The sequence below is a fragment of the Erpetoichthys calabaricus genome, chromosome 6 (genome assembly GCF_900747795.2).
Source record: "Erpetoichthys calabaricus chromosome 6, fErpCal1.3, whole genome shotgun sequence".
In the NCBI taxonomy this organism is placed as follows: Eukaryota; Metazoa; Chordata; class Cladistia; order Polypteriformes; family Polypteridae; genus Erpetoichthys; species Erpetoichthys calabaricus.
Genome location: NC_041399.2, coordinates 51,101,780 through 51,129,674, shown reverse-complemented (window position 1 = coordinate 51,129,674; position 27,895 = coordinate 51,101,780). Strand labels below are relative to the sequence as shown.

Below are 27,895 nucleotides of genomic sequence, written 5' to 3'. Positions count from 1 at the left end.
ATGTCAAATTGTCTTCTGAGAAGATCACGCCTCGTCTCCCTGTCAAGATTTTTTTTTTTATAATAGAGAGAGATGTTACTCATATCCTTAGCTTGACATCCACATATCATATGTGTTTACAAAGTGTGGGAGGGGTATTTTGAGGCTTAAACTATAAAAAAATGTTTATTTATATTGTCTTTCTATATCGCGGATTTTCACCTATCGCTGATGGGTCTGGAATGTAACTTCAGCGATAGGCGGGGGATCACTGTATAGTCAAAATGTGTAAAAGCAGAATTAAAGAAAAAAGTTCAATACTGAATAGATTTGTTTTTTAATGTTAAACAGCTAGTCTAAAATTCTTATTTGCTGCATTTCTTCTGGGATGTTTCCAGCCATTAATGAGGCTGAAACAGAGACATCTAACTGAAATTCAGAAGAAGCTATGCTCATTCTCAGCCTTGCAAAAAAAAAACTTTATAAAAATAATAACACGAAACATCAAAAACATTAATCAAGAGCATATACAAAAAACAGTTAACGTTTATAGTATAAAGGAATGACTGTTACGTTATTATGTACAAAGTAAAGATAGTATGATTTTTATGGACTAACATGACAGTGTATTCAATATACTACATTTCTGTTCATATATAGAAATATTCTTTTCCCCTCCCCCCCTGGTGTTGCAGCATAGAAAGGCTTAACAAAATGTAACTCAAAAACAACAACATCATCATTTTGCTACTGGCACTTGCTGTTTCCCATTTCCTTGGTGGCATCTAACCCTAACTTTTCACTTTGGTGCTGGTGAGCCTAAAGGACATGCCATTCTGTTGAAACTATCTTGCCAATGCGAGTCACGCAGCTACAACTACAGACTAGCCATTGTGAAGTTGTATGATTGGAAAACCATCAAGTGAGAGATCTCATGAAGTTTTCCCACATGTGGTGCCAGTACAATCATCTTGTGAACTTAAGTGAATAGTACTTCATTAAAACTACTTATGTCTTCATTGCCACCGCACTTCAAAGATGGATTGCTCCAAAATATTCCATGGCTACAGGCTTGTACTATGGTAACTTCTGACTAATGCATGTGCTTTTATAAACTGCATGGAGCTGGACTACAGTGTTAATATTTACAATATTTTGACAGTCAGGTCCTCAGATGATGACACGGTTCAGTTTCAGTAAAACTTCCATCACATTGATTATTCAGAAGCACTTTAGTTTAGGTATCCATTATCAGCAGCTATAAAGAGTTTGCATGTTATAAAACTTTTATATGCCGTTTTAATGTGATGTAGAGAAAGAATTCACCCCTTTCTTTTTTCATATTTGTTCTTTTAAATTAAAAATTTCCTCCTTTAACTAACACAATAAATTCAACCCATTTATTAAATAAAGATATTTTATCCAGCTAACTTTTGATCTTCCTGAAATACTTACACTTCTCACTTACATAAGTATTCATACACACAAAGCTCTCCAATTAAATGCAGCAATTACAGCCAAAGGGATTTTATAGGCCTGCATGTAAGAGCTTTACACATTCTGATTTTGGATTTTTTGCCCATTTTTCAATGCAACCTTGCTCCATCTCTGCCAAATTAGATGGAAAGAAGTATTGGTGGACAGTAACTTTCAGGTAGTATCACACAGCTTCATTTAGATTGAAGGATGGGCACTTGCTGGGCCATGCCAGAATATTAACCTTCTTTTTCCCTCAGTAATTCTTGCCATGTACTCTAGGTCACTGTCCTGCTGGAAAATAAACCATTTCTATAAACACAGATACCTAAAACAGGTTCTCCTAAAGGAGTCGCCTGTATTTGGCTCCATCCATGTTGCCTTTAATGGCAACAAGCATTCCAGTCTCTCCAAAGCAAACTCTGGGCATGATGCTGCTGCCATCATGCTTGGCAGTAGGGGTGGTGTTACCTGGGTGCTGGGTTGTATTTGGTTTGCACCAAACATGGCCCTCTGATATTAGCTCAAAGAGGTAAACTTCTGCCTCATCAAACAACAAAATTTTCCCCTAAAAGGATTCCAAATTTTTTTCCCCCTAGTCGCTTCCAGCAAACTTCAGGCCTTATTTAAATGTTGGCCCTTTTCAGAAGTTTCTTCTTTCTCGCAACTCCCTCAAAGAGGCTCAATCTGTGAATTGCTGGACAGGCCCTTCTATTTCAGCAAAAGCTGTGCAACTCCAATATTGGCTTCACAAAGACAGTGATATGTAACATGCAATCAGTAAACAACACAGAAGTAAATTCAAATTTAACATTGGTGTATCTTGTTAATGTATTTAGTCTGATCTCTCAAACAACTGAACACATAACCCAAATAAGGTGATTAACACAAACAAATGGAATGGTTATCAAGTAATTGTCAAGACTCTAATTTTAATGTAATTCCTAAGACATCTGAACACTTTATTTCATTTTAACATTACAGAAGTTTACTTCTACATGAGTAGACAAATCTCTTAATTCAACTTTGTAACACAGCAAACTCAGAAATAATAAGTAAGGGTTACTACTTTCTAAATATACTTTAAACTAATGAAAAATGACAGTAACGTGTTTCAAAAATTGTTTAATTTGTAATTGTTTTTGTATTGTTAGTAGCCTAGTTAATAAAATGTTTTAGACCATTAAGAACTGTTTTATAATAGTTGACCAGTCATTGATTATTCAAAGAAAAACAAAAAGCTTTCACATCAAAAAGACTCATTTTAAGTCCAGAACAAGACTTTCATGTTTCTATGCAGTAAGACTTTCATTATTTTCACACTATCCAAATAATTAGTGGGAATAACAGACATGACCAGATGCAGTAGATGTTGAGAATGTAGTCCAACCTATTACACTCTTATGGCCCTTGGACTGTAGTGTAATCCAATAGCCCATAAAGGAATCCACATCCCTATACTTGGCAGTGCTGCCATGTCAGCCATTTCTTTACTGACACTACTTTGCTGGACCTCCCATATCTTTCCAGGTAGAAAGAAGAGAGTTCCTTCAATAATTTTCACCGGTACAATCCCCGTGTTACATCAAGGTGGTCGACATGTACCTGGGAAACAATTTGGTTCTTTTTAAGCTCATTTATTTATGCATCCATAGAGCATTTTTGGTGTGGCGTCCCAAGGTCAATCTGAAGCAACCCCATAAAAAGTGTTTGTTATTATGGAGACTGACATGTAGACCTCATCATTTTCATAGGTGGTCATGGTAATTTCTCATATTTGTTTTTAAGAAGACTAGATTACTTCTCCTTAGTGTAACTTTTTTTTGTCTCAGAGAAGAAATATTGTCAAGCAAATACAAATAATATAACTAAAGGAATACCTTTGTAAAGCACATTTAAATACATTAAATAAATATTTAGTCTAATATGTGTCTTTAAAATGTATTTATTTTTTAATACTCTTATTCTAAATGTAATGCTGTCACCTCAAGAATACAGTGTCCTGGGTTCAAAAGCCATTTATGGGTGTTGGAGGATCCTTCATGGCTGCTTTGTGAGCATGGATGTGTGCATGAGTGGAGCCTAAAACGGACTGGCACCTGCCTAGGTCTGTCTCCAGTTTTGCTCCCAGTTCTGGGCCAAATCAGCACTATGACCCTGAAATGGATTGAGCAGATTTAAAACACCATCTTTGCATGATTAGTACTCGTTTTCGTTACTGTCTTGAGGTGGCAGTATTGCTAACTTTTTTACTTTCAATTTCTCACTTGAGAATTCAGCTGCCACCATTAAATACTTAATTTATTTTAAGGCATTCTCACAGGTCAACTCTAATACTGTCTGCACAATAAAAATATGCCACTGACTACCAAGCACTGGCACTATGAAACTATACTATAAGCAGCTGTCTGGCATGACATCATTGCCATTCTTGGAATTCTCTTTTTCAAGCTGCAAACTTGGAACATACGTTATTTCTTCCATGACATCTTTTTTTAACATCCATGTTTCCTGGGCATGTTAAGTCAGGATAGCCGCTAAAGATCTGTATTATAACTTTTGATGTAGTAAATTTCTTCAACCTTCATGAGAATAAATGCATGCATTAAAGGATAACCTTGTTACTTTTCAAGTCATAATATATATCTTTAGAATCGTGGTATATAGTAGTTTGCTACATGAAATTGCATTCAAAACTGAAGCATATTTTAAACAAAAAACCTTTCCCACTCTTGCATTTCATAATGGAGCTAATGGCTATCAGGGTCCCATTATAAAGAAAGGCCTTAAAACTTACCAAATACATCCATTGTGAAGTCGCAAAGATTTTCCTTCAAGAATACATGTCTTACATGTTTATGATGCATCATTATGACAACAAAAAAAAGAAAAACTATAACTTTATCACAGATGCTTGGACCTATTTTCTTGAGGTAAGGATACGTTGCTTGCTTATCTGTCGGCTTGCTGTTGCCCTTGTAGGCCGTTACGTCAGTCTAATGCTGAATACCCAGTTCTTTAGGTTTAGTGTTATTTTACATAGCCTATGGAGTAAGATGCACAGTGAGTGGCTGAGTTGTGAAATAAGCAAAGAAAAGTTTCATTGTACTATGTACACATGAAAATCTGATCTGAATTAAAAGGAATACAGTGCATTGTATTTTTATTAAGTCTTGGAATTGTAAAAGAGCTAAGCCAAGCTGAAATAGAGCAGACAGAACCACAACAAACCAATTACTAATCTTTTAATGCATGAGGAGTCACTCTTGCTGAGGATATGGTAATAAAAGAACTGAGCACAATGATATAGAGTGAGTAAATTCACTGACACTGATGGAAATCAAACTATAAAGAGAACATGAAATCTATGTAAGACCTGGCACAGTGAGGCAGGAATGACAGCTCTATGCTATAACTCTACCTATCTGCCTGATTAAACAGCTGATTTGCCATTGCTAAACTGGCACTAGTGTGTGGGTGTTTGTATGTGTGTGTTCGCCCTGTGATGGACTAATGCCTTACCCAGGTATTGTGCTTGCATTGTGTTCAATGTTTGATGGGATAGACTCTTACTTCTTCATGACCCGGCCCTGGATAAGAGGGTTAACGAAGATGGATGTATTATTTTTATTATTCTGCTTATAGCAGGGAAACAATATATGAAGAGATTAATGGATGGAAGATATTAAGGATTATTCCTATTACTAGAAACATTATTATTATTATCCACGTATTGTTTCAGACTTGTGGACTTTCATTGCTGGGAAGGGCTCCAGCTGCCCTGTGACCTTGCCCTGGATAAGCACATTAGGAAGATGGATGGATTTATTATTATTATTATTGGGTGGCATGTTGGTAGTGCTGCCTCTTCCAGTGATGGAGATTAGAGTTGACGTCCTGGGTGTTCCCTGCATGGAGTTTACACATTAACCCCCTCATGATCCAGTTTCCTCCCACTGCGCAAAAACACGTGCAAGGTTAAGTGGATTGGCATTGCTAAAGTGGCCTGTGTATGTGTGGGGGTGTAAGTGTGTTCACCCTACAATGGACTGTTGCCCTTGCTCAGAAAGGCTTCAGCTTTTCTGTGACTCTGCCCTGAAAGATCGGATTAGGAAGATGGATGGATGAATGCCTACAATACCTGTTTAGTTCTTGTGACTTGATTACATGCTATGTGCAAGCTCAATATTCACTCTCATTGAGGCACACACATGCATTACCAATCCGGTGGCATTAGGAAGGAAATTTGCAAAATAAAGAGAAAAACTTCTGTATAGTGAAAGATATAAGCGATTGTGTGACTTTATTTTTTTTACTTGCTATTGTCTAGCTGCCTATAGAACTGAGGCACCAATCCTCATCTTGGTATCATCATTTAATAAGATCAGGAAGAGCTTTTGGCAGTGACTTTCTGAGGCCAACTACCTCCTATGTGATCTGCAGGTTACAGAGCTGCTCTCCTTTAGAATGGCTGAATTGTACCAAAACTGGTTTGCTTTCTCCTCTTTTTCTTTCTTAAAATGAAATGGATATGCTGTTTTTCAATATACGTTTAATATTAAGACACTGGATCAATACCTGATATTCAGTAAATTTTAAGGCTTTTCTTTATAGTAGGACCCTGGTACCCATAAGCTCTGTTATAGAAGGAAAAAGCAGGCTATGTATTTTATTAATTTTTAAAATATGCTTCATTTTTTAAAAACACTTTCATGTTGCAAACTAATAAATATCATGATGTGAAGAAAAAAAACTTTGACTAGAAAAAAAAAATTATTCTTTAGTAACATTCACACTGTATTGCAATGCTGAAGAGGTCCAGGGTAATATTTATTTAATATTACATGAAGTATATTTTATTAATTTAATAAATGTCCTGGCCAAACTGTTAAAAGCTGACCTGTTTATTTTCACTAGTTTCATGTCTTGGGATACAACATTTGTCAAAAAGATAAGGTTTTAACTTTTATAAATAAATAAATTAAATAAATAAATAAATATTTAGAATTTCACTATCTGTGGGGAAAAAAACTAAAATAAACTTGGATTGCCCTTAGCAAAACTATCAATAGCTAGGCTGAAATCATCTGCCATCTAGCTGCAGTACATTAACTCTGATTTTTTATTAAAATGTGAATTAGTCAATCATGTGGATATATAATATGTTTTGTATTATTATTGTATATTACTGTTCTGTTCATACCCCAAAAAGGTTTTCTGTTGTCACTTAATTGAAACACATACATATATACACATATATACACACACACACACATATATATATATACATACATACATACAGTGGTGTGAAAAACTATTTGCCCCCTTCCTGATTTCTTATTCTTTTGCATGTTTGTCACACAAAATGTTTCTGATCATCAAACACATTTAACCATTAGTCAAATATAACACAAGTAAACACAAAATGCAGTTTTTAAATGATGGTTTTTATTATTTAGGGAGAAAAAAAAATCCAAACCTACATGGCCCTGTGTGAAAAAGTAATTGCCCCCTTGTTAAAAAATAACCTAACTGTGGTGTATCACACCTGAGTTCAATTTCCGTAGCCACCCCCAGGCCTGATTACTGCCACACCTGTTTCAATCAAGAAATCACTGAAATAGGAGCTGCCTGACACAGAGAAGTAGACCAAAAGCACCTCAAAAGCTAGACATCATGCCAAGATCCAAAGAAATTCAGGAACAAATGAGAACAGAAGTAATTGAGATCTATCAGTCTGGTAAAGGTTATAAAGCCACTTCTAAAGCTTTGGGACTCCAGCGAACCACAGTGAGAGCCATTATCCACAAATGGCAAAAACATGGAACAGTGGTGAACCTTCCCAGGAGTGGCCGGCCGACCAAAATTACCCCAAGAGCGCAGAGACGACTCATCCGAGAGGTCACAAAAGACCCCAGGACAACGTCTAAAGAACTGCAGGCCTCACTTGCCTCAATTAAGGTCAGTGTTCACGACTCCACCATAAGAAAGAGACTGGGCAAAAACGGCCTGCATGGCAGATGTCCAAGACGCAAACCACTGTTAAGCAAAAAGAACATTAGGGCTCGTCTCAATTTTGCTAAGAAACATCTCAATGATTGCCAAGACTTTTGGGAAAATACCTTGTGGACTGATGAGTCAAAAGTTGAACTTTTTGGAAGGCAAATGTCCCGTTACATCTGGCGTAAAAGGAACACAGCATTTCAGAAAAAGAACATCATACCAACAGTAAAATATGGTGGTGGTAGTGTGATGGTCTGGGGTTGTTTTGCTGCTTCAGGACCTGGAAGGCTTGCTGTGATAGATGGAACCATGAATTCTACTGTCTACCAAAAAATCCTGAAGGAGAATGTCCGGCCATCTTTTCGTCAACTCAAGCTGAAGCGATCTTGGGTGCTGCAACAGGACAATGACCCAAAACACACCAGCAAATCCACCTCTGAATGGCTGAAGAAAAACAAAATGAAGACTTTGGAGTGGCCTAGTCAAAGTCCTGACCTGAATCCAATTGAGATGCTATGGCATGACCTTAAAAAGGCGGTTCATGCTAGAAAACCCTCAAATAAAGCTGAATTACAACAATTTTGCAAAGATGAGTGGGCCAAAATTCCTCCAGAGCGCTGTAAAAGACTCATTGCAAGTTATCGCAAATGCTTGATTGCAGTTATTGCTGCTAAGGGTGGCCCAACCAGTTATTAGGTTCAGGGGGCAATTACTTTTTCACACAGGGCCATGTAGGTTTGGATTTTTTTTTCTCCCTAAATAATAAAAACCACCATTTACAAACTGCATTTTGTGTTTACTTGTGTTATATTTGACTAATGGTTAAATGTGTTTGATGATCAGAAACATTTTGTGTGACAAACATGCAAAAGAATAAGAAATCAGGAAGGGGGCAAATAGTTTTTCACACCACTGTACATACACATACACACACACACAGTAGTAGTCTAAGTATACAGTGGGGCAAAAAAGTATTTAGTCAGTCACTAATTGTGCAAGTTCTCCCACTTAAAAAGATGAGAGAGGCCTGTAATTTTCATCATAGGTATACCTCTATGAGAGACAAAATGAGAAAAAAAAAATCCAGAAAGTCACATTGTCTGATTTTTAAAGAATTTATTTGCAAATTATGGTGGAAAATAAGTATTTGGTCACCTACAAACAAGCAAGATTTCTAGCTCTCACAGACCTGTAACTTCTTCTGTAAGAGGCTCCTCTGTCCTCCACTCGTTACCTGTATTAATGGCACCTGTTTGAACTCGTTATCAATATAACAGACACCTGTCCACAACCTCAAACAGTCACACTCCAAACTCCACTATGGCCAAGACCAAAGAGCTGTCAAAGGACGCCAGAAACAAAATTGTAGACCTGCACCAGGCTGGGAAGACTGAATCTGCAATAGGTAAGCAGCTTGGTGTGAAGAAATCAACTGTGGGAGCAATTATTAGAAAATGGAAGACATACAAGACCACTGATAATCTCCCTCGATCTGGGGCTCCATGCAAGATCTCACCCCGTGGGGTCAAAATGATCACAAGAACGGTGAGCAAAAATCCCAGAACCACACGGGGGGACCTAGTGAATGACCTGCAGAGAGCTGGGACCAAAGTAACAAAGGCTACCATCAGTAACACACTACGCCGCCAGGGACTCATATCTTGCAGTGCCAGACGTGTCCCCCTGCTTAAGCCAGTACATGTGCAGGCCCGTCTGAAGTTTGCTAGAGAGCATTTGGATGATCCAGAAGAGGAATGAAACCAAAATAGAACTTTTTGGTAAAAACTCTACTCGTCATGTTTGGAGGAGAAAGAATGCTGAGTTGCATCCAAAGAACACCATACCTACTATAAAGCATGGGGGTGGAAACATCATGCTTTGGGGCTGTTTTTCTGCAAAGGGACCAGGACGACTGATCCGTGTAAAGGAAAGAATGAATGGGGCCATGTATCGTCAGATTTTGAGTGAAAACCTCCTTCCATCAGCAAGGGCATTGAAGATGAAACGTGGCTGGGTCTTTCAGCATGACAATGATCCCAAACACACTGCCCGGGTAACAAAGGAGTGGCTTCGTAAGAAGCATTTCAAGGTCCTGGAGTGGCCTAGCCAGTCTCCAGATCTCAACCCGATAGAAAATCTTTGGAGGGAGTTGAAAAGTCCGTGTTGCCCAGTGACAGACCCAAAACATCACTGCTCTAGAGGAGATCTGCATGGAGGAATGGGCCAAATTACCAGCAACAGTGTGTGAAAACCTTGTGAAGACTTACAGAAAACGTTTGACCTCTGTCATTGCCAACAAAGGGTATATAACAAAGTATTGAGATGAACTTTTGTTATTGACCAAAAACTTTTTTTCCCACCATAATTTGCAAATAAATTCTTCAAAAATCAGACAATGTGATTTTCTGGATTTTTTTTTTCTCATTTTGTCTCTCGTAGTTGAGGTATACCTATGACGAAAACTACAGGCCTCTCTCATCTTTTTAAGTGGGAGAACTTGCACAATTGGTGGCTGACTAAATACTTTTTTGCCCCACTGTATATAAAAAAAATCTGATATCGCATGCAATGAAAATTTAACAGTTTTATAAAAGGACAATTATAAAGATTTTGTTTTCAGATGCTTACAAATTGGTGACATTACAGTTGCTACAGGGGTTTTTGTTAGCTAAGTCTTCAAGAACAGTATACCTCACACAGCATTATAATTCTAGTTGCTCACATTGTTGAATGAGTAAACTACATAAATGAGGTTTGAGCCAAGGGAAATGACTTTTTCCAGATTATGCTGCAGGTGAATGTTTGACTTTATCTCTCTTCTTCCCGTATTTGGTATTAATAATAAACAAGCTACCAGCTTATTACAGGAAAAAGGAAAGCTCATAAAACTCATCTTTCTCTTTCTCTCTTTCTGCGTCTATTGTCCTAGTGCATCACTGCAGCTTCCTGTTCAGCACATTTTTAAAAGTTCTGAAACAAATTTGTTCCTTTAACCGATAGTGGATAAATTTAAATTCCTAATTTTTTCCCTTAACTTTTTCTGTCTTACTTTGCCAGAATTCAAAATATGTTCAGGAGGCAACTGCTATTATTTGTTAACACTGTCACCTGCTAGTCAAAGGACCATGTACGAGTTAGCTAGCAATTCTCTGCTATAGCTGCCAGAAATGCCAAGGAGAGATCTACATGTTAGCAAAGAGGAAAGAAATCAGCAGCTAGAGGTGGTATATCAGCAACATTATACGAAAAAATACACATTTAATAAATACATTTTTTGGTAACAATGTAGACTGTAAAATTTCATTATCAATGGAGAGCATCTGCCTAGTGAAAATGTTTGCTTTTATTTCACTTAGTCTGCATACAGCACTTTGTGATTCACTCCTCACAGGTGGCGCAGTGGTAGTGCTGCTGCTTTGCAGTAAGGAGACTGTGGAAGATTGTGGGTTCGCGTCCCGGTTCCTCCCTGTGTGGATAGCGCTTTGAGTACTGAGAAAAGCGCTATATAAATGTAATGAATTATTACTCCTCTTAGATTAAGAACTACTGCAATAGATCATGGTGGTGTATGAGTTCTACAAGAACAAGCAGGCTTCGTAGTGTGAAAAAGATTCCGTGCAGTACCTAGTAAAAGAATTCTCCCCATGCAGTTTCTCACACTTTATTATTATACAACATTGAATCATAGTGAATTTAATTGGCTCCCACCCCCAAGATCAACAGCAAAATTGTTAAGAGTGAAAACAGCAGTCTAGATTAATTACAAATATAAAACACAAAATTATTGATCACGTAAGCAGTCACCTCCTTTAATATGACACAACTAAATCCTCCCTGATGCAGCCAGTTGGTTTTAGAGATCACCCAATTAATTCAATGGAGATCACCTGTCTGTATTCAAGGAGTTTCAACTAATTGCATTATGAATGCACCTGATCTGGAGGGTCTAACTTGTCTTTCGTGGGTCAGTATCATGGCGTTAAGCCAATGTAAAATTATGCAACCTCTAGTTGTGGAGTATGTTAGACTTGCTGGGTGCTTGTCATCACACCAGGTCAATTTACATAACCAAAAATTGGTGGGTGTGTCAAATTTACTCTCTGGATGGTGACTTTTCAGCACAGTCAAACTCGCCCCTTTTTCTGAGTTCACCCACAATCTCAACCCCCTTTTTCCTTTCTGTTGTGATACGTAAAACACAAGACATCAGAGAGACCCGCTTCTATTCTGTGAGGTCAAAAACACCCACGTTCGTTATTTCTCTTTGCTGCCTTATATTGTAATTCCGGATGAGCATTCATCGGTTATCAGCTCTAATGCACACATGGTCTGCTCCTACAATCCAAGACAAAATCAAACTGACTGAGTCACTGGGTATATCAAACTACATACCTGGCTTTCACAAAATCATGCTACCAAATGTCTCCAACGTGCTAAGATTATGCAAATGATGGTGACAACTGAAAGTCACTAGAAAGGTTGTCAAATGTGACATGGGTGTAACCTGCATGATGAGGACAAAAGAATGCTCCAGGCAACTTCATGAAAAGGTGATTGAGAATCACAAGTCAGGGGATGGAGATAAGGAAATATCCAGGCCACTGAAAATCCATTGGAGTCCGGTTAAAGCAATCATTAAGATATGGAAAAAAGTATGGCACAGCTGTAAGTCTTCCTAGAACAGGCCATCCACATTAATTGAGTGACCATACAAGATGAATATTTGTGAAAGGACGGCCATCATGAGACCCATGACAACTGTGAAGAAGTTACAAGGTACACTGGTTCAGATTAGAGAGACTGTGCATACAATAACTGTTGAATGGGTGCTCCACCAGTTGCAGTTTTTCTTTTTTTAATGATCAATGTCACAAACAACCTAATGAAATCCAATGTTTTTCAACACTGTATAACAATAAAATGTTTAAAGTTTTAAGGGAGTGAATACTTTTTATAAGCACTGTATGTTAAGTTACATGGCTTGGTTTAATTTTTGTTCCCACTGAAAGCCTGGACAGAATTCCAACATCTTAGCACTATACCAAGTGAACTGCTTATTACTGAACTGTCCTTTTGTTGTTTTAGATACAGGGCAGACACCAATGTTTTTAAGAACTAAGTATTCCCTTTCGCTGAATCATCCTAGAGAAAGCACATACAATATGACAAAGTTTATGGTTTTGTCTTGGTCATGGTACAGACTAAAGTAACCAAATGCCAGTACTATGCTAATGCTGCAGATACAGTAAACAATGGCAGAGATCACAGACTTTGGCTATGCTGACAGTGCTAAATCAGAACTTGCAGTCAATTTGTTTGCATATTAAAATATTGTACATGCAGGAAAATGACAGTTGCATATTAATGTTTCTGACAGCATGAGTATTTCTTGCGTACTGGTACTGGGACCTCAAGTTACTTTTTTTTAAATAGCATTCTGAAATCCTTAATGGTTCCCGAGATATGTTAATGGCTAAAGGCCAATTCTGTTGTTCTTAACTAATGCCAAAAAAAACTCATAATTTTGCATCCTTTCAGAGTTATATTACTGCTCTTCTTTTCTCTGCCCTGCCCATCTTTGTTCTGTATCAGCTCACAGAATCATTTGCCTGTATCTCTTCTCCGATCTTGTTTTGACACTGCCTATTTCATTACATAAACTCTGAATCCACCAGGCAGTTGACCCTGCCTAGAAGTAGACAGCAAATAAGTATTGATTTCCATGTAACAAACAAACGTCAAATGTCTCTTTCCCATCAGCACATTGCTTTAGATTTCTTTTAACACCTTTGAAATCCCCAGTTTGGCTTCTGACAGCACAGATGCACTGAAACTGCTTTCTGTGCTATTGTGTGAAAAAAAACATTCTCTTATTATTTATGCAGCAACACTTCCAGAGCACTATCCAATAATGTACTATCATTTGGTAAATCTTTTGGCTTTATTACTACCTCCACTACCTTCCTTCTAATCTTAGTAAAATCAAATATTCTTAATATGGTAAATGCCTTGTGATGATGTTGTGATGCTCCTTATTGTATCAGGTTATCCTTGTTAAGGATGCAAGTAAATGAAGTTTGAGTGCGCATTTGTAACTTCACTTTGACAGTCATTACATTACACTTTCTGCTTGTTTAAAAGCAACATGTTTAATCTTGATGTGCTATAAGTGTTCTTCTAAACAATTACCAAAGTATTGAGTGGATGGTCAAGTAAGTCCAACAAAATTCGTTCTACCTTATTTACAAACTGAATAAAACTAATCATCAGTGCATCAGGGGTCAACCTAACTGAATTTAAGAAATTATTGTTATAAAATTAAACATGTGTAGAGGCTGCTGCAAACCTAAAGTATCTTCATCAGTAAGTCAGGGGCTATCCAGCTGAAAAAAAGGAAAACTCCTTTGGTGCAGTGGTAAGAATTTTTGGGTCCATATCTTTTTAGTGTAAATCAGCTCCACTATAAGAAACATGTTTATTTCTGAATAGAGTAATATTACAAACAAATGCTCTAGGCAACTTCTGATAAGAATTTTAAATGTTGCATGTATTTCTTTTTTAAGTTGCAATGTTTAAAACATCCTACATATAGAAAGGATTACTACAACAATTCAAATAATTTTGATTAGATAAAAATCATATAATGCAAACGAATTTTATCATAAATTTACTTGAATAACTGATGACTGGACAGCCAAAAGACAATATAATGAACATGTACTATCTCCAAATTTCTGCTTTCAAAATGGTAATTAACACAAACTTTCACAATAGCCATTTTATGATAGAGTAGAATCATCACAGATAAAATTTTATCATAAATTTACTTGAATAACTGATGACTGGACAGCCAAAAGACAATATAATGAACATGTACTATCTCCAAATTTCTGCTTTCAAAATGGTAATTAACACAAACTTTCACAATAGCCATTTTATGATAGAGTAGAATCATCACAGATAAACACATACTGTACATCTTCGTTTCTTTTTCCACATGAACTTTGTTTTTGTCAGATAAGTATACACAAAAATGAAGCGATACACTAGAGCTGAAAACACCAACTCTGTGTAGAAAAAATATTAAAAAGTAGCTTACAGTAGCTTAAAGAGTGTAAGAGGAGGTTAAAAAAGGAAAAAGTGGTTATGGCAGGAAATGGAACACAGCTACTAATGGATGCAACATATTAAAATGAAGGCAACGGAGCATTAAAGGATTCAGTGTCCAGTCTAAAGATCTTAAGGCCAACCTTTCTGAAAATCACTTTTTGGGTAATCTAAATACAGTGTTTTGGTACTATGTTTACTGTGAAGTGCAAAAAGAAGTCAAAAATTCTTATTAAAAGGGAGAGTAATTACAATGCTGCAATAACTTACAAGGTGTGTAAACATTACAAAATATTTACACAACATGCTCATACAGCTAACAATATGTCAAGCTATACTACTCAAAAAAATTAAAGGAACACTTTTTAATCAGAGTATAGCATCAAGTCAATGAAACTTCTGGGACATTGATCTGGTCAGTTAAGTAGCAGAGGGGGTTGTTAATCAGTTTCAGCTGCTTTGGTGTTAATGAAATTAACAAACAGGTGCACTAGAGGGGCAACAATGAGATGACCCCCAAAACAGGAATGGTTTAACAGGTGGAGGCCACTGACATTTGTCCCTCCTTATCTTTTCTGACTGTTTTTTCACTAGCTTTGCATTTGGCTATGGTCACTGTCAATACTGGTAGCATGAGGAGATACCTGGACCATACAGAGGTTGCACAGGTAGTCCAACTTCTCCAGGATGGCACATCAATACGTGCCATTGACAGATGGATTGCTGTGTCTCCCAGCACTGTCTCAAGGGCATGGAGGAGATTCCAGGAGACAGGTAGTTATTCTAGGAGAGCTGGACAGGGCCGTAGAAAGTCCTTAACCAATAAGCAAGACCAGTATCTGCTCATTTGGGAAAGGAGAAACATGATGAGCACTGCCAGAGCCCTACAAAATGACCTCCAGCAGGCCACTGGTGTGAATGTCTCTGACCAAACAATCAGAAACAGACTTCATGATGGTGGCCTGAGGGCCTGACATCCTCTACTGGGCCCTGTGCTCACTGCCCGGCACCGTGGAGCTCGGCTGGCATTTGCCATAGAATAACAGAACTGGCAGGTCCACCAGTGGCGCCCTGTGCTTTGCACAGATGAAGCGCAAGTTCACCCTGAGCACATGTGACAGACGTGAAAGGGTCTGGAGAAGCCGTGGAGAACATTATGCTGCCTGTAACATCGTTCAGCAAGACTGGTTTGGTGGTGGGTCAGTGATGGTCTGGGGAGGCATATCCATGGAGGGACGCACAGACCTCTACAGGCTAGACAACGGCTCCTTGACTACCATTAGGTATTGGGATGAAATCCTTGGACCCATTGTCAGACACTATGCTGGTGCAGTGGGTCCTGGGTTCCTCCTGGTGCACGACAATTCCTGGCCTCATGTGGCGAGAGTATGCAGGCAGTTCCTGGAGGATGAAGGAATTGATACCATTGACTGACCCTCACACTCGCCTTCTAGTTACTGCTATGAAATACTTAAACAAAATACAAACTTTTATGAATTTAAGAATATGGCAACTGTAACATTGGCAATGTTTTCAGGTTTACCATCGCTACTATATCAAATACCTTAATCTGAGGAAAATGACCTCTATTAATATATTGTATTCTCAAAAAGCTACAGTCAGTCAGTATCCAACCCGCTATATCCTAACACAGGGTCACAGGGGTCTGCTGGAGCCAATCCCAGCCAGCACTGGGCATAAGACAGGAACAAATCCCCGGGCAGGGTGCCATCGCACCGCAGGGCACACACAAACACAAACCCACAAACCAAGCACACACTAGGGACAATTAAGGATCGCCATTGCACCTAACCTGTACGTCTTTGGACTGTGGAAGGAGATCAGAGCACCCGGAGGAAACCCACGCAGACATAGGGAAAACATGCAAACTCCACGCAGGGAGGACCTGGGAAGCGAACCCAGGTCTCCTTACTGCGAGACAGCAGTGCTACCACTGCGCCACAGTGCCGCCCCAAAAGCTACATTAATACATTATTATTGGGTTAAATGAGAAACATGTAGCAAAATGCTTAGACCCAGATGTGATTACTAACACTTCATAGTTACTTAAAATATGAAATTCTGTATCCTGTGAAGGAATTCTATTAGTTTTCTTCTATGATTAAAATTGATTTTACAGTTGTGTTAAATTTTATATGAGAAAAACATACTATGGTTCTTTAATAAATCACACAGCAGGCTGCTATTTCAAACACTCATGCATTTATTTTTAGGAGCTGCAACTGGCAAAGAATTCTGTTGAGAATCTGTCAGAGTTCCACACAGCAGAGGCATGCTGGGTTATGATGGTGTTTAAGAAGGTGAAAGGTCATCAATGTAGTGCCATTGCCTCTTGTAAAATCATAATTAAACATTGAATAGAGCTAGTCAGCATTGAAATAATAAAATCTGAAAACTTAAGACCCTATTAAATATTGAACCATAGCACAGAGAGTTATCATGGGGTAAAATACAGAAATATATGGTTATACATAACCTCACATAAACTAATATTTTCCTCTTACAGGAATACATATCTATACAGTAGATGCGATAGAAAGAAACAATGCCTTGGAAAAAAATGCTTATTCCTTTGACTGAATTGCTTAAGTTTTTAAACAATGTCAAACATGGCAAGTAGTGGGGCTTAATAAATAGCCTGGAAAAGAGATTTAGGAAGGATTAACTACTGTAAAAACTCATGCACTGGTGGCTGCTTTCATACTAAACATTAGTTACATCAATTGTGTGGGCAGATTTATAATCTAAACATTATAGTAAAAGCGAATTTTTAAAAATCTATGCTGTAAGGTAGATAAGCCTACTTAGATATTTTAAAAATCCTTAGCTTGCTTATTTTGTGGTAACATAAATCATTAATGATAACGTATATGAAATAAGTTAACCTTCAATACTCCATTTACCGATTCTGTGTTTTCTATTACAGATTTACGCGAAACTAGAGGTTAGATCTATAGCTGATTAGCAATTTAATCGCAGGCAGACTCACAGTTTCCCAAAATAATTCACAACAAGCCTGCTTTGGGTCATCTATAAACACTGGGGTAGGGCTCTCCTATTGTCACATAGTCTACACAAAGCAGTAACTGGGTTAGGAATCCAAGTTAAAGTTAATGATGCAGTAATGTTAAAAATGGTGTCATCTAATAGCTAAAAATATATATTAATAAAGGTTATATTAAAAAGTAACATTATAAAATTTTTCATCAGTTTCATAATTAAGCTATATACTGTAGGAGAACAGCCATATCAACCAGTTAAAAAAGGTGTACATCACTACCAAAGAGAAGCAGAAGTATTCTCTTGAAAAAGGAGAAAATACTGTAACAGCAATCAAAAAAAACCAAAAAAACTTAGAACTGACTATATGAATGTTATTAGATAAATTAAAGCTTTAACCCCAATTACTTAATTGATTCTGTGATGTGTCCTTGATATACATGTCCATTTATTTTTTCACATATCTAATTGTCCTGTGAGGTCACCTTATACAAAAAAAACTATGGAAGCAATGTGTCCTTATTAAGGTCTAATTGAGTGTGCACAAGAGTGAGTCACCTGATTTATGTAAAAAATAATCATTTCTTGGAACTGCAAGAGTTGTCAGTTAATGTTAAATAAGATATCAAAAAACAGACAATCTGTTTTATAGTATGAACTGGGTGCATACTTTATCTGAATAATGCAGCACAATTTGTATACTAATATTGCTTGGCTAAACACTGTAGTCTAATATTTCAAAATCATCTAAAGTCTGAAATCCTTGCTTCTATATTGTGTGCGAACTAGGAATTCTACAAAAATACCTTAAAGTACATTTGCAAATCATACTAATTTCAATGGACATTGGCACTTTGTAAAATCGTAGTCAGTGTCAACTAAAAGAGCAGAAAATTACAAGTCACATTTGGTAAACACAAATGGAATCACAACAGGACAACATACTGTACACTTCTGAAAAATAGCTCCCTTTTAAAATTTAAATGAAAGTGTGTGTCATGTGTCTTTAATGACAATAGAACTTCAATACTAACTGATATATAGTTACATAAAAAAGCTTTCAACACATTTCATATATTTGCAATTAGAGCAAAGAGATTTTTTTCATTGAAAAAATCCCATTGATTCTGGTCCATATATTGAAACAGATGTTCATTTTTGCAATTAACATGAAAATCATAAAAAATCATACTATGCATACATTTTTTTGTCATTGGAGGAAATTGCAAATTGTAAGAACACTGCTCTTATTTCTGGGGTGGGTTTCTCAGGCAGGGGAGTTTCCTCAATTCAGGTTGGTGATGTTCCTTTTAGGATTTTCACCTCGGTGCACACATTTCAATTTCAAATACTTAATTATTGCATTAAGACAAATGAAGATATTGCATAGGCAAAAGGACCTTCAAAAATTTTACTTTAAAGATTGCATATAATTTTGACTTTACAAAATTCAATGTTGCTCACTTTGCTGATCAAAATTGCAACAACCTAACATATTTAATATGTGGCCATGATATCTCTGCCAATGAGCAGGTACAGTCTAAAACACACATAGCTGTGACCCCTCTCACATCAAATGTTACTCTTTAACAATTTCTAGATGATAATGTCTGCTGAACAAACAAGTACCGCTAGCTAAGCGGAGGCAAGGTATGCTGGCCCCTGCCCGGCTCCCTACTCCTGAGGTCCCGCCTCCCCCTCCCCTCGACCCACAGCCTGTCTCTTGGATTCACGTGAATAAATTGGTGCTGCAACTGAACTATAATAATTAGCGTGATGATAGAAGTTGCAAAATCAACCAGAATGTTCAAACAAATGATAGAAAAACCCTGTCTAAATCCATTAAGTAGTTCTTTTGTGAAAAGCGGACAGACAGACAGATGTTGGATTCTATAATATATATATATATATATATATATATATATATATATATATATATATATATATATATACACATACAGAGAGAGAGAGAGATTACATTTACACAGACTCATCTTTTCCTGCATTTTTTGTATCTCTTGTTTGATAAACCAGGTTCCTATTTAGCATACATTACAGAAGATATTCATTAAAATGCTTATTTCTGTAATAAAAAATATTTTCTGAATACCACATATATTCTGTGACAAAAATCAGAATCAAAAGTTACAATTTCAGAGATGTAAAAATATATTTATTTTTATACATAATTATTTTTACACTTTGTGGACAGGATACTATTCTTTCTAAATAGCAAATTACGGATCTATAAACCAAAAAAGGAAGTTAAAAATAAGAAGTTTTTTTATGATAAGACATATTATTGTATATTAGGATTTTCCTCAGTTTAACAGAATTAAGCACTAAATATTATCATCCTTGAAAGATGACATATTGAAGATACACGGTGCTTTACCAAAATACAAACATTAAACTTGAGTGTTTGTGCCTGTTAGGCCCAGTGTTTGTGGTACTATTTCTTATGACACCGATTTAAGTCTGGTGCCCAGTACTTTCAGGAGAGGCTTTGCCAATGACCTCAAACTAGAGTAAGTGGGTCACAAGAGCATCTGAGGTGAAGTATTTTAAAAGCCTAAAGGCAATTCAGAGGTATTCACGCATTCAAAGAAATTATTAAATATCAAACATCAATGGCCATGTGCTCTTTTGTGCATTAATATACCAAAATCTGCCTCAGTCAGCTGCATATAAAACGAAAGATGCACAGCTAAGTGAATAATAAAATTTACACTGACACCATACAATACACACTCTTTACTTATGAGCTGGGAAAAACTGTAACAAACTGCTTTCAGTTTTTTTTTTGCCCTATCCCTTAATAGTAATAAAAAAAAAAAACAAAGAATAAAGCTGTAAAATAAAGGAAAACAAGGTTGCACAATGTATCATACTTTAAATTAGGTGTGCCACTCAAACACTAAAGAAAGCAGGAAGGAAAAAGTATTCCATTTATTTTAACAACATACTCTTTTGTATGTATTAACATACAGGGACTTTCAAAATGATTAAAATATTGCTGTATGACGAATGAGTTACAACTCTTGTTATATTCCATTTTTTTAAATTGCAAACTAATGTGTTTAAGAACTAAAAGTTTAACAACATGTTACATTAAGAGATCTGATGGTAAAAGAAAAAAACATACATATGACATTTGTACAACACACAGGTTCAGGTCTCAGGTATTGGTTTGGTCAAGCCACTGTTTACAACAGTCGTAGGTTTAGGAGTGACCTCTGCCCATTCCATTTTTCAGATTGGCACTAGTGTTTGTGCACCATCATTTATCATTTGGCTAGGACATTCATCCAATGTAGCTTTGCTTTGGGCCTAGGATCATGTCTTTAGTGAAAGGTGACTAAAGAAATAACTTTACAATCTTTTCCAGAACTGTAGTCTATCTATTTTTCAACAAGTTGCCCAGGCTGATCAGATGCACTTTCAAAACATGCTATATTAACATCTCCATACCTCACCACAGGGATAGTGTTTCTTGGGGCATGATGTCAGGTTAATGAAAAAAACACAACTTTGAATGCTGGCCAAAAAGCTCAATCCTGGCCTTGGATCACCACAAAACCTTCTCTCACAATAAATTCATATTACCCTTGAGCTTTCTGGTAAACTTCAGACAGGTCTTATCATTTGTAATCCAGCAATATTAAAACACATAAAAGGTCTTAATATTTTTAGGCACTTTACAGTAATGGTTAACTTTGTGTCTAATGCAAGAAACTGCAGCTTTTGTGCTCGCCATTTTGAAAAACAAAACTGTGAATCAAGAAAATAATTTCTTGGGGGGCAGTTGGTTAAATGCAATCAGTACTTTGGTAGGATGTGAAATACATCAGTCTAACAACAATTGTACCCTCTGGGCATACAGTCTCCCACATAACCTATACATTTTCAGGACTTTGTAATATCATTACAAAGTAACAAAGTTATTTTCTCAATTAGAAGACCAAGGGAGAATTAAGAGAGTAGCACTGGCTTCCCTCAAGTTGTGTGGCTAGCAAAAATGGCTTAACTAGCCCAACAACATTCACGTTAGCGCTAGCCAATAAAGCTTTAATAAAATATTGTAGCATAAACATAAAAGCAAAAGAAGCACTAAGGTAAGCTCCAAATGGAAAAAGCTAAGCAGTATTAATCCAGGACATGCATGGTTTTAATAATCAAGAAGTCAAGGAAACATACACTTATTTGTACACATTGCTGATACATTCTAAATTGACCGCTTGTGAGTATGTGAATGGAGGTGTGTTTGAACAGATCCTGCAGTTAAGAAGAGGGAGAGGGAAGAAAAAGAAAAAAAGATAGAACTTGGGATATAATCTTGGGAGACTCTGCTCATTCACAACCATGAACAGGAGTAGGCATGTTCATTTGAGAATGTATGACCTGCTAGTTATTCTTTAAACGCATTCAAAGCATAGGCAGTTTATGGTACTGAGAAACAAAAAAGTCAGGCACACAGGGGTTAATATGTTCCTCAATAGAAAAATCATAAAATCAAACAATTGAAAAAAGCTTTACTCATTAAGGCATTTACTGGATTTGCTAAAGGTAATAATTTTGGCATTGAGGTTGTCATTTAGATAACAAGTATTCCTTAGTAAAACTAGATAAATGATAGAACTACACGCATGGTTGCTCATTTTTAATTGCAAATTATTTAAGTCCATAGCTGTTGTACATACATGTATTTGCAAAATGAACACTTTGATTTAATTTATTGATGTAACAAATGTTTAATTCTCCAGATTTTCAGAGTCACAAGATGTGTGTTCAGATATAGAAGCACATTAGCATATTACTGTTCAGCCTATATACATCGGACTTCCAATATAACTCGGAGTCCTGCCACGTGCAAAAGTTTGCTGACGACACTGCTATCGTGGGCTGCATCAGGAGTGGGCAGGAGGAGGAGTATAGAAACCTCATCAAGGACTTTGTTAAATGGTGCGACTTAAACCACCTACAACTGAACACCAGCAAAACCAAGGAACTGGTGGTGGATTTTAGGAGACCCAGGCCCCTCATGGACCCCGTGATCATCAGAGGTGACTGTGTGCAGAGGGTGCAGACCTATAAATACCTGGGAGTGCAGCTGGACGATAAATTGGACTGGACTGCCAATACTGATTCTCTGTGCAAGAAAGGACAGAGCCGCCTGTACTTCCTTAGAAGACTGGCATCCTTTCAACATCTGCAGTAAGATGCTGCAGATGTTCTATCAGATGGTTGTGGCAAGTGCCCTCTTCTACGCAGTGGTGTGCTGGGGAGGCAGCATTAAGAAGAAGGACGCCTCACGTCTGGACAAACTGGTAAGGAAGGCAGGCTCTATTGTTGGCATGGAGCTGGACGGTTTGACATCCGTAGCAGAGCAACGGGCACTCAAGAGGCTCCTATCAATTATGGAGAATCCACTACATCCATTAAACAATGTCATCTCCAGACAGAGGAGCAGTTTCAGCGACAGACTGCTGTCACTGTCCTGCTCCACTGACAGACTGAGAAGATCATTCCTCCCCCAAACTATGCGACTCTTCAATTCCACCAGAAGGGGGTAAACGTTGAACATTATTCAAGTTATTGTCTGTTTTTTACCTGCATTTTTTATTACTCTTTAATTTAATATTTTTTGCTGCTGGAGTATGTGAATTTCCCCCTGGGATTAATAAAGTATGTATGTATGTATGTATGTATGTATGTATGTATGTATGTATGTATCTATCTATCTATCTATCTATCTATCTATCTATCTATCTATCTATCTATCTATCTATCTATCTATCTATTAGTAATAAAACATGATTCAAAATTCATTCCTAGAAAAAAAAGAGCAATTCCTTAGAAGATACAATACTAGGAAATGCTTAACTATCAGTGGCCAAGATATACAAAGTTAGGACTTGTAGCTGACTTATCTAAATTTATAGACTGGTTTGTGTGCGCTGATAAAGGAAGGACAAGTACTGTATAAAATAGTGCTGGGTGTGGGTGAAGCATTGTTGGTGTTTAGTTGTTTAAGGTCTCTTTCATTGTCAATAATGCACATCTTAGACATTTAAGAAATCAGCAACACAACAGGAAAGCACGTTTTAAGGCATCATATCCCTAGTCTTTTGATATAACAGGAGAAGAAAGCCACAGTCAAATGAGTAACTGTCACTAATACTTTTTCACTTCTAGAACAAATCATCTTAAAATATGTGCACTTTAAAAAATTACTCTTTCATCAGAAGCAACATTACCACACACAGGCTTGGTACAGTCAAATAATGTTAAGGGTCAAGCTGATTTATTAAAATAGATGAAATGATAAAAGAGGAGAATTACCAACAGTAAAAATTTGATCACAGATGTCTATCAAAAATTAAGTAAAATTATGCTCTGTAGCTTTACATTACCAAGTCATGGGCCTGGTAAAGAACCTGGGGATTTTTTTCCATGTCAGAGACAAATGTTTTATTGCTCATGAAATAACAACAAATCTGATTCTGTGCCTCTGTATTAGCAGTTTTCCCCCAGACTTAATATTTTCACAATCACAGTTCAAGCCTTGGGGAAAAGAGGTTATATCTGCCCATTTCACAAAATTGACCATTTCATCTTGACCACATTTCATGCATCCATACAAAGTTTAAGCATGTCTGTGCAATTACTGCAATACAGCATAGCGCACATGAGGCATAAATAAGTATACACCTAGCTGTCTACTTTATTAGGGAGTGACTTACTATATGATGAATAGACCTAAAACAACTGTGTAACCAATATCTATTTGAAACACTTCATTTACTTCAAAATTAAATTATATGATATTTCAAAAGTTTTCACATCACACAAAGAGTTCTATTTTCTGCAGGTGATTGTTACTTTGTACATTTCTTTTCAGAGTTTAAATTCCTCTAGCCTCAAACAGAACTATCTGGTAATGGGACACCAACAGGCCTACAATGGAGGCAGGCAAACCCTGTTCTTACTGTACATGACACATAAGGCAAATTCATTTTTGATTGCTACAGAGTTCCTGCATCCATATATGAATATAAGCGGCTATCGTTAATCCAGTGCTCTTCGAAAATATGTAGGAGATATTAAAATATTTCAAAGTGGAGGCCAAATAAATAAACAGTTTTGAGTGTATCAGAAAGAACTACAGTTCTTTAACTGGAAGTACTGGCACATCTTTTTAAGATTTAGACTTTTTATATTGCAAAATAACAAAATAAACAGATGCGAGGGTAAAGGATATTTGGAACCATTTTTTATTTTGGAACTATTAAGCACACCACTCACTTCTTGTGTTGCATATAAAAGTAAAATATTAACAGAAAATGTAATTATTATTGTTTTATCAGAGAATAAAAACATGCAAATGTGAAAAAATATGCAAAGTATTGATGGTTACATAACTTTAACTTTACTAACTAGTAGATACCTTGAAAAAAGTTTTAAAAATGTTCCTAAACCATCCTGTAGTTTGATTTGACTGTTCTAAAAATACTTTATTAAATTTCTTGGTCATGAATGTTTTAAATAATGTAAACATACTCCATTATTTAAAACTTAACAAAAAGGGGACACTGATTTATTACATGAGAAAGAAACATTACTGCATGAAGTAGTTAACGTTAATGTGATTTTCTTTTCCTTTGGCTGTCACTCAAGACAAAGTGACATCTGTCAAAATGATGTATGTGATGTAATCTTTGAACCATTGACAAGAAATTCTGTTCAGGAAACTTTTTTTAACAGTGAAAACATTTAGAAGTAGAATTAATTAAATATAAACCATCATGCTTAATTTTGCAATTATGTACAAATTACTCAGTCAGAAACCAAAAATAAAAATTGAAGATTAAAATTGTTCCAAGCTAGGAAGCATACAATATAAATATATTAATACTTGAAAGATACAGGAGTACTTTTGACACACAAATTAATGACCCACTTAATATGAAGTTTGGTCCTTTGTCATGTTATTCCTGGGGAAATCTACATTCTTCTTCATTACATTAAAAGAACAAATCCTTAAAAAGTTCAGTCATTACTTCTTTATCTGTTACATTCAAAGTGTTATATGGTCAAGATCAAGCATTTTACAAAGATTAACAGGCAGAAATCATTATTCTGAAAACTGTTAATAAAAACAAAAACCTTACCATGAATCGGGAGTACAGTAAGATAATGTATAAAATGCAAAGCTTCTGTAAACAAGGAAGAAAATAAAATCTTACACAATTGTATAACAGTTTATTCAAAATATGTTCTTACCCGACGGATGGCATCCTCTTCCTCCTGTCGCTTTTCATAATGTGCAAAGTCATCAAAGATTGAGGTGGTATGCTTGAAAGTCGCTATGATTTTAAGGACTTGCTTAGCCTTTTCCAGGGGCACTTCTTGAGTGTCCCTGGAGTTGGTAACCGGTTTGTTGTCATTGTTTTCCAATCTAATATGTCGTAGCTGGTTGTTGGGAACATCTTTAACAAAGATCCATTTAACTTCAAATTTCCCCTTCCATTTATCCTGAGACCATACACCAGCATATGCATTATAGTCAACTACAGACTTCATCTCTGCTACACCACAAAAATGTCCACTTCCATTAACGCTGAAGAGCAAGTATAGAGGACCCTTGGCACCAAGTGAGCGGAATGCTGCATCCAGTCGTTTGTTGCCATGCTCAGTACTACACCAAATAGAGTACTTGATTGAGCGGTGTATATCATCTTCAGAGTAGCTTTTGATGATGAACACGCGACCATTCTTCAGGTTCCAGTCAAAGTCTTTGGGATTGTAGTTGTTGAGGGCCTTAAGTTTTTCTAGCACAGGGTGAACCTCAAGAGATGCAGTAGCAGCACTAACAGCCACCCCCACACCCAAGGCAAAGTTATCAGCACCACTGCTCTGATTGAACCCAACACCTCTGTTTCGAGGTGCTATCCATCGGTTTTGTGGTGGTGGTGGTTGCTGTTGAGAAGGGGGCTGTTGCTGTGAAAGCACTTGCTGCTGCTGAGGCTGAACTGTCTGATGCTGGTGCTGGTGCTGTAATGGGGATCCATGGGGCAACTGCTGAGGAGGCTGTGTGGACTGCATATGCTGTTGTTGCTGAGGGGGCAGCTGGTTTTGGATCAAGGCTTGTGGCTGTGCTAGGAGCTGTTGCTGGACAAGTGGCTGAGCAGTTAACACTTGTTGTGCTAGTGGGGATTTTGCCATGGGCCCCTTATCATCCCAGGTACCGATGTTCATATTGTGCTTTATTGGAGGTGGAGGAATGGTGGCACCACCCATTGTCATATTTGCTTTAGGCTTAAGTTTGGGTTGTGGTTTTGCTGGCTTCCGAGCAATTGCTGCCCAAGAAGTGGACTTAGGAGCAGACGAGCTAACTGGTGGCATACTGTTAGCTGCCATGCTGCTCATTCCTACTGCAGCTCCTAAAGCAGAACCCACAGTTTTAGTTACAGCTACTGCCATATCTGCACCCAGTTTCAGACCAGCCATGCCTTGCTCAATACTGCTAAGCCCTGGAACCTTGCTAAGCTGAGTGTCACTACCAAATCCAGCTTGTCCATCTGTAATAGCACGGCCTAAGGAACTAGGTGGGTATCCATAACTGTTACTATAAGCAGAGCTCTGTGTTGACTGTCCCTGCGAGCCACTGGTCCCCCAGGTGGAAAAGTCTGCATTGCCAGGAAAAAAGTTGAATCCATGTTGGCTGAGGAAAGGAGGCGTATTTCCTAAAGCACCGGGCTGACTAAAAACACCATCTGGGATAAAGTGGTGTTCACCATTGCTCATCTGTCCATAGGTAGTTAAGTAGGGCATGGGAGGATCTCCTGCTGTAGACCAGGCAGCTTCACCTAAGGAGTATGGTAATCCAAATGACGGCGCATAATAGCTAGGCATGTAGGGGTCCGACATTGGTGGATAGCTGCTACTCTGTTATTGAAAGAAAGAAGAAAATATTAAATAAAGTGCAACTGGCAAATTTACACTTTACTTCAAACTATGACAGAATTATAATAATGATACTAAGGCCAAACCAAAGCTGAACTGATGATCTCACTTAATTATTTACATAAAATTGTTTTTAAAGTCAACATAAGAATAACTACAGTTGTACTTCAGCATTATACCATATTCTAAAACTTAACTGTTTCTTTTTAAAAGAAAAGTAAAAATGCCAGAGTTAGCAAAGAAAGACAGGCAGGCCATAAGTAAGGTCAAAATAAACTTTTTACATGTCTTGGGCCAAGAGAACATAAGGAAGATTGAGCCAGTTTCACGATAAACTTCAAAA

The 27,895-nt window shown here is 37.1% G+C and overlaps 1 protein-coding gene across 2 annotated transcripts in view; it reads right to left on the bottom strand.

The window, feature by feature from the left end:
• The window catches only part of ythdf3 (YTH N6-methyladenosine RNA binding protein F3), a 61,084-nt gene that overhangs the window by 2,341 nt on the left and 30,848 nt on the right, over positions 1–27,895 (bottom strand). For both annotated transcript variants that reach the window (XM_028803571.2, XM_028803572.2), the window contains exon 4: positions 25,870–27,534. In XM_028803571.2, the coding sequence (XP_028659404.2) occupies positions 25,870–27,534 (1,665 nt within the window). The remainder of the gene's footprint in view (positions 1–25,869; positions 27,535–27,895) is intronic.